This window comes from Schistocerca nitens, chromosome 8 (assembly GCF_023898315.1).
Source record: "Schistocerca nitens isolate TAMUIC-IGC-003100 chromosome 8, iqSchNite1.1, whole genome shotgun sequence".
NCBI lineage: Eukaryota > Metazoa > Arthropoda > Insecta > Orthoptera > Acrididae > Schistocerca > Schistocerca nitens.
This window is the reverse complement of record NC_064621.1, coordinates 25,774,140-25,786,768: the sequence shown is the minus strand read 5'-3', so window position 1 is coordinate 25,786,768 and position 12,629 is coordinate 25,774,140. Positions and strand designations below refer to the sequence as shown.

The 12,629-nt window shown below is 43.0% G+C and overlaps 1 protein-coding gene across 1 annotated transcript in view; it reads right to left on the bottom strand.

Annotated features, from left to right (window-relative positions):
* LOC126198860 (myrosinase 1-like) overlaps nt 1–12,629 on the bottom strand; it is a 61,326-nt gene that overhangs the window by 23,701 nt on the left and 24,996 nt on the right. Inside the window, exons 4-5 of the mRNA XM_049935455.1 lie at nt 11,252–11,374; nt 10,995–11,175 (exon numbers count right to left, since the gene is read on the bottom strand). Of these exons, the coding sequence (XP_049791412.1) occupies nt 10,995–11,175; nt 11,252–11,374 (304 nt within the window). The remainder of the gene's footprint in view (nt 1–10,994; nt 11,176–11,251; nt 11,375–12,629) is intronic.

The window sequence follows — 12,629 nt, the reverse complement described above, 5'->3', positions numbered from 1 at the left end:
AGATTCAGCTAGTCTAACGTTCATTAACGTAACAAATAATTTTCACTGAAGATCAATATAGTTAAAAAAAGAGAACTTCACAAAAAGCATTTAATTCTAAATCAAAATTGAATGAAATACCATTTTGATTAAGGCCCACCACTTAAGTCGGCAACAATCACCGCTACCAATAAATTCCTGTAGTAAACAATAAATTAAAATGCGACGGCCGACGGGCGCGATACGCGCCACAGTTGTTTAGGGGCATAGCAGTCAACTCTCATCGATCCTTCGCCAACGATTTTGCCTGACCTGTACCCACTGGAATACATGTCAGGGACCAGATTCATGCGCACAAACCACGGTCTCCTAAATTGCGAGAATTTCTTTACCTGTGCTTCGGCATCTAGTGCTACGTACCTTTGGAAACCGATCCAGGACCTGTAGAATCCGTGACACTCGCTCTCGGAGGGTGTGTTATGACAAGAGGCAGCATTCCATCATGTAGTCGGTAGTGGAATCGTTACGATGCGCTACAGCATTTGTCAGTCTAGTACACCACCAACTGTAGAATGCCCCACTGCAGGCCAGCACAGTAAATGCAGCCCCCAGTTCCAAAATTACGTCAGCGGTAGGTTTTCACACCTCTTGGCTGGTTATGTGGGTCTGCCTGTATCTGGTGTCGCAACAATAACATCGTCATTTAGGTGAGAACTACCTGTATTGTACCGTCTCTTGATTTGTGCCATCCGATATTTGGTAAGGTCTGCATGAACTACGAGCTTCTTGGAGTCATACTATCAGAAGTCAGTTTCAAATGATAACAAATTGTCTGAAGCGTTGATTTGGTTTGTTTTTTCATGTAATGCTTTTGTGTACGTGGTGAAGAGAATTACTGTTATAAGGTAAGAGCCCACATAATGTTTTGTTTATGGGTCAATATGCATGAAATTACATTACTTTCCAAAGTGTCACGAATCTGTATTCATTGCGATTCGTTAGCAGAAAGCTTGTAAAGAGGAAATGACGACTTTGCCTATAATGTACCGCTATAAGGTTCCGGTATTGTACAGGTACAATTTAAGAAACATGCCGGTATAGTGGGGCTCAGGAAATGGTTAGCCTTATTAGTGCATAGTTAATTTGCATTAGAATGTGCCCACAGAAAGGCATTATGGAAAGTGGAGCGCAGACAAACAGCATGTAGCTGTAACAATACATCTAAATTGGGATCATGGATTAAATGAATGTCCACGCATATAAAATGTACCTAAACCAACAATTAAGGAGTGTGTTGAAAATAAAAGTAAAAATCAAACGTAGATGTAAACGTATTTGTCCGCAACAAATTATTTTGCAACGAGGCTGAAACCAAATGGTAGAACATATTCTTAGATTTGAATAGATGATGTCCAGTTTATGCATGTCAGACGTAAGAAAATTTCCTTTTGACAGCGTAGAACGAAACAAATTGCCTCATAATTTCAATGCAGAAGAAGTCATGGTAGACAAAAAGTGGGCCTAAGGCATCAACCAAGGAATATCATCGAATCCGATAGAAATGGTGAAAGCTGCAAGCAAAACCTTAAGGACTAGTGCAGGATCCTCTGAGTTGTCGAGAAGAGTATGGAAAAAATTGTAGAGGCGTAGGAAAAGGAGTAAAAAAAGTTATGCTGTAATGTGATGTTCCTGGGCTGGTTCGAGAAAATTTTTCCTCACAAGTGCTATATCGTACTCCCCCAATCCATCAGATATTACTTTCCTTCGCTTGGACTCTTGGGAAGACCTTAAAAAAACATGAACAGCAAGTTTCCGTTTAAGGGTGTTGTTGCAGCTATAGGTAACACAGCGCCATTCCGTTGCGTGTATATAAGCACTGACATGTAGGAAATGGATTAGTGACGCCTTCCAACGGAAACTTTTTTATCGCACCTTATGCATCTACCTCTTGTGATCGTGAAAATGGGCTGTTTTTTCTTTCAAATAAAGTTTAGACGGAGATTCCGCTGTAGTAGAAATACATTTCTGAATCATATCTAGTGTAAAATATTAACATGTATTTCATCTTCATCTATAACAGTTCCTAACTTTATTCAAATGGTTCAAATGGCTCTGAGCACTATGGGACTCAACATCTTAGGTCATAAGTCCCCTAGAACTTAGAACTACTTAAACCTAACTAACCTAAGGACATCACACACACCCATGCCCGAGGCAGGATTCGAACCTGCGACCGTAGCAGTCCCGCGGTTCCGGACTGCAGCGCCAGAACCGCTAGACCACCGCGGCCGGCTCCTAACTTTATTAAAAACTTTTAAAGAAAGCCGGAATAACTAGACTGATTGTATTTTCTAGTTTCTATAAAACTGTGTTATCTATTAAACTGGTTGTAAAGAACAAAAATGCAAAACTTATTGTAATTCTATAATTTACAAATTATTTCTCTTTCGATCAGAAAAACTGAAACACAAATACAAAAAAATCATCTAATTTTATATTGATGTGTTAAACAGAAGACACTGTTTACTTGCTTAACTTGTGTGTTACTTCTGAAGAAAATCTGCCAGTAAGTAGCTAAGTTTTGGAAAATTTGCCATGAAAGTAGTTCGTATTCGACAAATAAAGTCAAATGTTTTGTGTATGAAACTGGAAAGGAAAACACAAGTTTGTGTGTGATACGAAATAGAAATGTTCTATTGAAAAAGTCAAGTATGATTCCCATCTGACTTCAGTACATGTAGAGGCATTTTTTGCCATTGATAAGATAATTATACTTAAATTTTTCTAGTCTTTGACGTGTTGTTCTTAATGGTACGAATTCAACAGATTTAAAGGCAATTACTATCCTTGACAATGAAAGATTTCATGATACTCAGTTCAGTATTTCATCGTATTTTACATTCGGCAGGCATTCAATACAGTTATGTACTGTCGTTTATTGACTGTATTTAGGGTTCTTAGACATTTTTCGTGGAAACATTCCCATGTTCTAAATACTTTTCATTAACCAGGACAATTTTTGATAGAGATATCAGTGGCGGCTCGTAACAACAAATTCCCAGTTTCTCTCCCTCGGCTCGTTTGCGAATTCGTGTTTAATGCAAAGTTTGTGCTTCTACCAGCATTATTATATACGTTCACATGTGGGGATTTTCGCTGCTGATTACGGTACAAATTGTATGTAAATTTTGCACTCGGGCGCCTCTGGTGTAGCTCTGAGCTTCGCCGCCCAAGTTGCCGCTTCGGTCCCTTGGATCGCAAACCAGCTCTGCTTGCAGTACTTTTCTTTTTTTAGTCATCAGTCTTCTCACTAGTTTGATGCGGCCCGCCACGAATTCCTCTCCTGTCCAAACCTCTTCATCTCAGAGTAGCACTTGCAACCTATATCCTCAATTATTTGCTGGATGTATTCCAGTCACTGTCTTCCTCTACAGTTTTTACCGCCTACACCTCCCTGTAGTACCACGGATGTCATTCCCTGATGTCTTAACAGATGTTCCCTTCACCTTGTCACTGTTTTCCACATATTCCTTTCCTTTCAGATTCGGCGCAGGAGCTCCTCATTCCTTACCTTATCACTCCATCTAATTTTCAACATTCGTCTGTAGCACCACATCGCAAATGCTTCGATTCTCTTCTCTTCCGGTTTTCCCACAGTCCATGTTTCACTACCATCCAATTCTGTGCTTCAAATGTACGTTCTCAGAAATTTCCTCCTCAAATTACCGCGTATGTTCCATAGTAGGAGACTTCTGCTGGACAGGAACGCCCTTTTTGCCAGTGCTAGTTTTCTATTCATTTCCTCTTGCTCCTTGCGTCAGTCCTTATTTTACTGCCTAGCTAATAGAATTCCTTAACTTCATCTACTTCGGGGTCATTAATCCGTATGTTAAGTTTATCGTTTTTCTAATTCCTGCCAATTCTCATTACCATCGTCTTTCTTCGATTTACTGTCAGTCCATAATCTGCACTCATTAGACTGTTCATTCCATTCAGCAGATCACGCAGTTCTTCTTCACTTTCACTCAGGGCAGCAATGTCATCAGCTATCGTATCACTGACATCCTTTCACCTTGAATTTTAATTCCACTCCTGAACCTTTATTTTATTTCCATCACTGCTTCATCGATGTACAGATTGACCGGTAGGGGCCAAAGAGGACGTCCCTGTCTTACACCCATTTTAATCTGAGCACTTCGTTTTTGGTCGTCCACTCTTATTACCCCTCTTGGTTCCTGTACATGCTGTATATTACTCGTCTCTCCCTGTAGCTTACCCCTACTTTTCTCATAATTTCGAACAGCTTTCACCATTTCAGAATTTCGAACGCTTTTTCAAGGTCGACAAATCCTATAAACGTGTCTTGATTTTTCTTTAGTCTTGCCTCCGTTATCAACTGCAACGTCAGAAATGCCTTTCTGGTGCCTTTACATTTCGTAAACCAAAACTGCTCAATTTATTTTTCCATTCTTTCGTGTATTATTCTTTTCAGCAATTTGGATGCATGAGCAGTTAAGGTGATTGTGCGATAATTCTCGCACTTATCAGCTCTTGCAGTCTTCGGAATCGTGTGGATGATATTTTTCCGAAATTCAGACACTATATTGCCAAACAAATGCATTCGACATACCAACGTGAATAGTCGTTTTGTTGCCATTTCCCCAACGATTGTCGAAATTTTGATGGAATGTTGTCTGTCCCTCTGCCTTATTTTAGCTAAGTCCTCAAAAGCTATCTTAATACTGATTCTAATACTTGATCCCCTGTCTCTTCTAAATCGAATCCTGTTTCTTCTTCTATTATGTCAGACAAATCTTCCTCCTGACAGAGGGCTTCAGTTTACTCTTGCCACCTATCCACTCTCTCCTCTGCACTTAGCAGTGGAATTCCCGTTGCACTCATAATATTACCACCCTTGCTTTTAATTTCACCGAAGGTTCTTTTGGCTTTCCTATATGCTGAGTCAGTCCTTCCCACAATTATTTCTTTTTCGACTACTTCACATTTTACATGCGACCATTTCGTTTTAGCTTCCCTGTGCTTCCTATTTATTTCTTTCCCCAGCGACTTTCATTTCTTGTACCCCTGTATTTCCATGGACATTTTTGTACTTCCTTCTTTCATCGATCAGCTGAAGTATTTCTTCTGTTACGCATGGTTTCTTCGCAATTACCTTCTTCGCACCTATTTTTTTCTCCCCAACTTCTGTGATGGTCCTTTTTAGAGATGTCCATTCCTCTTCAACTGTACTGCCCGCTGAGCTATACCTTATTGCTGTATCTACAGCCTTAGTGAACTTCAAGAGTTTCTCGTTGTTGCTTAGCACTTCCGTATCCCACTTCTTTCCGTACTGATTCTTCGTGACTGATCTCTTAAACTTCTGCCTACACTTCTATATCTGCTCCTGGGTACGCCTTACAATCCAGTATCTGATTACAGAATCTCTGTCTGGCCATCTAACTGAAATCTTTCCGTATCACTCGGCCTTTTCCAAGTATACCTCCTCCTCTTGTGATTCGTGAACAGGGTATTCGCTATTACTAACTGAAATTTATTACAGAATTCGATTAGTCTTTCTTCTCTTTCATTCCTTGTCCCAAGGCCATATTCTCCAGTTACATTTTCTTCTACTCCTTCTCCTACAACTGCATTCCAGTCCCCCATGACTATTAGATTTTCACCTCCCTTTGTGTATTGTTTTAAGACTTTTAATATCCTCATATACTTTCTCTATCTCTTCATTTTCAGCTTGTGATATCGGCATGTATACCTGAACTATCGTTGTCGATGGTGGTTTGCTGTCGATTCAGATAAGAACAACCCTATCACTGAATCGTTCACAGTAACACACCCTCTGCCCTACCTCCCTATTCATACCGAATCCTACTCCAGTTATGTCGTTTTCTGCTTTTGTTGACATTACCCTGCACTCATCTGTCCAGAAATCGTGGTCTTCTTTCCATTTCACTTCACTGACCCCTACTATATCTAGATTGAGCCCTTACATTTCCTTTTTCAGATTTTCTAGCTTCCCTACCACATTCAACGTTCTGACTTTCCACGTCACGACTCGTAGAACGTTACCCTTTTGTTGATTATTCAATTTTTTTCTCATGGTCACCTCCCCCGTGGCAGTCCCCTCCCGGAAATCCGAATGGGGGAGTATTCCAGAATCTTTTGCAAACGGAGAGATCATCATGACACTTCTTCAGTTACAGGCCACATGTCCTGTAGATGCACATTATATGTCTTTAATGCAGTGCTTCCCATTGCCTTTTGCATCCTCATGCCGTTGATCTTTGTTGATTCTTCCGCCTTTAGGGGCAGTTTCCCACTCCAAGTGCAAGTCCGTTGATGAGGTGAATGGCAGAATGAGGATAACTTCTTATGCCGGATGTCTTCGACCGACAATGCTGAGTATTAATCAAAATTTAAGCGGTGGCGAGTTTCAAACCCGGGACAGATTTGTTATGAAACTTCCTGGCAGATTAAAACTGTGTGCCCGACCGAGACTCGAACTCGGGACCTTTGCCTTTCACGGGCAAGTGCTCTACCATCTGAGCTACCGAAGCACGACTCACGCCCGGTCCTCACAGCTTCACTTCTGCCAGTATCTCGTCTCCTACCTTCCAAACTTTACAGAAGCTCTCCTGCGAACCTTGCAGAACTAGCACTCCTGAAAGAATGGATACTGCGGAGACACGGCTTAGCCACAGGCTGGGGGACGTTTCCTGAATGAGATTTTCACTCTGCAGCGGAGTGTGCGCTGATATGAAACTTCCTGGCTGATTAAAACTGTGTACCCGACCGAGACTCGAACTCGGGACCTTTTGCCTTTCGCGGGCAAGTGCTCTACCTTCTGAGCTACCGAAGCATGACTCACGCCCGGTCCTCACAGCTTCGAGTCTCGGTCGGGCACACAGTTTTAATCTGCCAGGAAGTTTCATATCAGCGCACACTCCGCTGCAGAGTGAAAATCTCATTCCAGATTTGTTATATTTGATCTTAGAGGACGTCATATGACATCCGTTGAAGTTCGTTTTCTTGACCCTTCACTCAGTTTTTCTTTTATTACGAAGACCAACCAGCTCTCTGACCGAACACGCTGAGCTACCGTGCTGGTATCCCTAGATCACGGGTGACCTACTACTTTACAAATTGCTATTAAGCATCATAAGTCGCATAGTTATTGAGCTTGTTTCTAACAGCATGCCCGTATACGAATAGCGTGTGCCCAACAGGCGTACCCGGAGTCCGACATTTCCGTACTGCTATGCGTGGGGACGGATAATTCATCATGCAGACAATAATTTCCAGGAGAGACACCATTTTGATTATTCAGAGTGACCAAGGGTAGAGTTGCACATTTAATTAATTAACAACAATGCTATAATCTAAGATGTCTATGCTCTAACCGATTATATCACATCTGATTTGGTTTGTGTGCCGAAAGCGTGACTGCGTTTCAGCACTTCTCATGGTCTTCCCAGCTATCAAAAACTTAACAGAATCATCCGTCTGTTGTGAGCTGTATAGCAAGGAACTGAATTTAGATTACCGATTTCTCACATAACTGATTAGAGTCATATGCTACGAAACACTACAAGGGCTACAAATCTGCTGTGGAAGTAATGTCACACATGTTACGATTGCATTTTGCGGCTAGTCACGTTTGTATGTCACACAAGAGGTCTTCCAACAGTCTGTAACTCAGCTCACACTGAAGTTCCCAGTAGAGTAAACATCAAGTACATGACGAACATATTTAAAGCAATTTATAGGAAAGTAAAAACTTTTTCTATAAAATTCCTCTGGGTTTGTGATTCTGTCATATGTACGACAAGTACGAATGTCTGAGCTCCTGCTACAGGTAGCCTTCAAGAGAGGAAAACGCATGAGCAGAGTATAGGGCCGACCCGTTTCACAGGAAGAGCGATATTAAGTCTCTCTTTGGTTTAAAAGAGTAAAATATGGGCAACAATGAGAGAAATTACCGACACCTGTAGGTTAATGACATGTTTACCGTGCTCCTTTTCTCCTTTTGTGACAGCAGCTACAGCGATCACCTAGCAACTTTCATAAGGCCATCGGTTTGCAAAGAATATAAACTCGAAAACCTTAGGTTCGTGAATAGACGTGGAGATAACTGACCAAAGAGGTCGAGAGGCTTAAGTTGCAGTAGTTGGCATTGGTCACTTGTTTTTCTATGTGTGTGTGGAGCGAGACATCTCGAGAAAACACGGGCTTCTTGGGGCTGGTCACAGTAGGACCATCCAGTTACGTTTTTTGGCTGCACTGAGGGTCACCATTGGGATCCATAGCTGTTCGAATGTCGAGGCTAGTTAGGGAATAATTTATGATTCCCCAGTCTTTTCAGAGTGCAGTTTATTTGAATACTGCCTTCAGTTATTTTGATGTTCCATGGTTTCTTATTCATTAAATTAGCCGATACCTCTTAGTGATTCCGACCACGTGTGTCTTGTGGTATCAAACAGCTTCTTACAGTGCTTCTTCTGCAATGTATTTGCTTAAATAATATTTCTCTAGCTTTTGTGATAACTCGTGAAGGTAATTTTAGTAACTGACCCAACTTTTCTTTGTGACTGCTTTCACATGGTACCAGACAGTGTTTCATGTACCTCACGATGTCAAATACACTCTCAAAGTGTTTTCAGCCTGACATGATTAAATTGTGACAAAATATAGTTTCCATAAATCTGCTTATGTAGTTTCTCTTGTGAGTTCGTCCGAGTGCGGACTTGTAGCATATGGACGTTTGTCTCGCTATTTCCGTTATTTACACTGTGGAATAAAAGTTTTTGAGCCCTAGTATAATATGAAGTCTTGTATCTCACCCGGATAGCGATATCGATTTCGTCAGAGAATGAATCGATGTTTACGAGCCAAAAAGACTGTACGTGAAAGCAGCTCAGGACAAGTACGGCTGCACGTTACTGGTCCCGCAACCTAGTAGCGACGTATCATTCACCGAGTGACGACTGTTGACATCATCCTCGTGAGGCGGTACTGGAACCTGGTTGCCTGCTACTGGATTCGATTATAGACTGCTATACAGACTAATAATTCCTGTACTAATAATGAGACTGAAAAGACTTACAGAGTTTCGGGTACCATTATTCGACTACCAAGTTTGCTCGATCGCTCCGATGCAGCTTGTTTAGGTAGTGCGAACTTCAAATGGTTCAAATTGCTCTGAGCACTATGGGACTCAACTGCTGTGGTCATAAGTCCCCTAGAACTTAGAACTACTTAAACCTAACTAACCTAAGGACATCACACATATCAATGCCCGAGGCAGGATTCGAACCTGCGACCGTAGCGGTCGTGCGGATCCAGACTGTAGCGCCTTTAACCGCTCGGCCACTCCGGCCGGCAGTGCGAACTTCTGTGGTTGTTTAATTGTGAATTAATAAAACTTGTCCACATGTGTACAAACGTGTACAAAATTAAGGGAAAAGCACCAAGTATATAAAAATGGAAGATGTGCAGAGATACACTCAGGCGACAAAAGTCGTGGGGTACCTCCTAATATCTTGACGGATCTCCTTTTCCCCGGCATAGTGCAGCAGCCCGACGTGGCATTGACTGAACAAGTCGCTGGAAATCCCCTACAGAAATACTGAGCCACGCTGCCTCTATGGCCATCCATAATTGCGAAAATGTTGCCAGTGCAGGATTTTGAGTAAGAACTGAACTCTCGATTATGGCCCATAAAGATTCAGTGGTATTCATGTCAGGCAATCTGGGTGGTCAAATTACTCACTCTAACTGTCCAGAATGTTCTTCAAACCAATCGCGCACTACTGTGGCCCGTTGGCATGGCGTACTGCCATCCATAAAAAGACCATGGTTTTTTGGAACATGAAGTCCACTCATGGTCTCCAGGGAGCCGAACACAAACATTTCCAGTCAGTGATCGGTTCTGTCGGAACAGAGGACGCAGTCCACTCCGTGTAAACACAGTCCATACCATTGTGGGGCCACCACCAGCTTGCACAGTGCCTCGTTGACAACTTGGGTCCACGGCTTCGTGGGGTCTGTGCCACGCTCTAAACGTTCAATCAGCTCTTACCAACCGAAGTCGGGACTCATCTGACCAGGCCACAGTTACTCACTCGTCAAGGCTCCAACCGACACGGTCATGAACCCAGGACTGGGGATGCAGGCAGTTTCGTCCTGTTACCAAAGGCACTCGCGTCGGTCGTCTGTTTCCACAGTCCGTTAACGCCAGATTTCGCCGCACTGCCCCAAAGAATACGTTCGTCGTAGTCTCAGATTGCTTTCTGCAGTTGTTTCACGCAGTGCTGCTTGTCTGTTAGCACTGACAACACTACGCAAACGCCGCTGCTCTCGGTCCTTAAGTGAAGGCCGTTTGCCGCTGCGTCGTCCTTCGTGAGAGGTTATGCTTGAAATTTGGTATTCTCGGCATACTCTTGACCCTGTAGACCTCGAAATATTGAATTCCCTAACGATTTCCGAAATTGAATGTCTCATGCGTCTAGCTCCAACTACCATCTCTCGTTTAATCTCTGTTAATTCCCATTAGGGAATTCAATATTTCGAGATCTACAGTGTCAAGATTATGCCGAGAATACCAAATTTCAAGCATAACCTCTCACAAAGGACGACGCAGTGGCAAACGGCCTTAACGTAAGGACCGAGAGCAGTGGCGTTTGCGTAGTGTTGTAAGTGCTAACAGACAAGCAGCACAGCGTGAAACAACTGCAGAAAGCAATCTGAGACTACGACGAACGAATCCGTTAGGACAGTGCGGCGAAATCTGGCGTCGGAAGCCTTTCCACGTGAAACACTTGAGTACAAATGATAGCTCGGCCAATGTACTGCCCCGTTATACCTCGTGTATGCGATCTTACTGCCCTCTGTATATGTGAATATCTCGACTTTTATCACCTTAGTGTACAGAAAACAGACTAAAATGGAAGTGATCAGCATCCGTGATCAAGCGACTAATGAAGCAGCAATAGAACACTCACCGTTCTGTGTCGCTCTGTACTGCTCGTCGTACAGGTGCCAGACGCGCGCGTGCGCCTTGAGCAGTGTGTGGGTGGACAAGTAGTCGCCGATGCCGGAAGCGTTCTGTGAGGGAGCCATTCCTATGGCCGCGTACCAGCTCACGAAAACGGCTGGTTCGTTGAACGTGATCCACCATTTCACCTGTGAAGGGAGATGTTTTCCTAAAGTTCGGAAAAAAAACACTCCAATAAGAAAGTTCAGCTTGACTGGGACTCACCCTGTCGCCAAAGTTTTCGAATAGTATCCTGGCGTACTCAACAAAGTAGTCGACCATCAACTCGTTGGGCCAGCCCCCGAGGTACTGCAGCGCCTGCGGCAGGTCCCAGTGGTACATCGTCACCTGCACAAGGCGACACACCACCAAATTCAGGAGATTACACTTCTCCGCAGTCTGGGAGCAGCGATAAAATAGAGGGAACGAGAGCTTAAATAAAACTTGTACAGAATGTTGACTCCAAGTGCAAGAATTAAAGGACTCTTAAAGGGCAATGAAACAGGGTTGCATCCTGTCCCCGATGTTATTCCATCTGCACATTGAACAAGTAGTGAATGAAACCATGGGCAATTTGGAAAGGGCGTTAATCTGCAGGGAGAAGAAATTAAAATTTGGAGGTTTGCCGTTGACATTGACATTATGTCAGAGAGGACCAAGGATTTGGAAAATCAATTCTTGAAAAGGGGTTATGCTAAGAATATCTAAAACGTAGAACTGCGGTAATGGAATGTAGACGAATTAACTCAGGTGAGCCGGCTGGAGTGGCCGTGCGGTTCTAGGCGCTACAGTCTGGAGCCGAGCAACCGCTACGGTCGCAGGTTCGAATGCTACCTCGGGCATGGATGTGTGTGATGTTAGGTTTAATTAGTTCTAAGTTCTAGGCGACTGATGACCTCAGAAGTTAGGTCGCTTAGTGCTCAGAGCCATTAACTCAGGTGACGCTGAGTGAATTTGATTAGGAAATGAGACACGAAATGTGGTAGATGATTGTTGCTATTTGGGCACCAAAATAGCTGATGACGACCAAAGTAGAGAGGATAAATAATGCATACTGTCAATAGCAAGAAGAGAATTTCCTGAAAAAAGAAATTTGTGTTGCATACAGGTGCGAGGGGACTACGTTGAAGGAGAGGGTTAAATTTAAGATGTGAAGCAAATGTTCACATTTTTGGGGAAATTTTAGTGGCACCTCGCATACTGTTGGAACCGAGATACAGCTGAAGATGGAAATATGTGAAAGGACTAAATGTTAATACAGATTCTCAAAAAATGGTTCAAATCGCTCTGAGCACTATGGGACTTAACATCTGAGGTCATCAGCCCCCTGCCCGAGGCAGGATTCGAATCTGCGACCGTAGTGGTCGCGCGGTTCCAGACTGAAGCGCCTAGAACCGCTCGGTCACACCGGCCGGCAAGATTCTCACCGAGAACGTCATCAGTTTTATTTACCATCTTTACGCAGGGACACCATAAAGATAGTCTAATTGGCACTCACCCCTTCCTCCTTTTGCTACCAAAATTTATAACGTTAGTAGCTGACTCATGAACTGGTGGCCAAAACCATATAACACCGATTCAATAAGAAATGAGCTCATGGGAC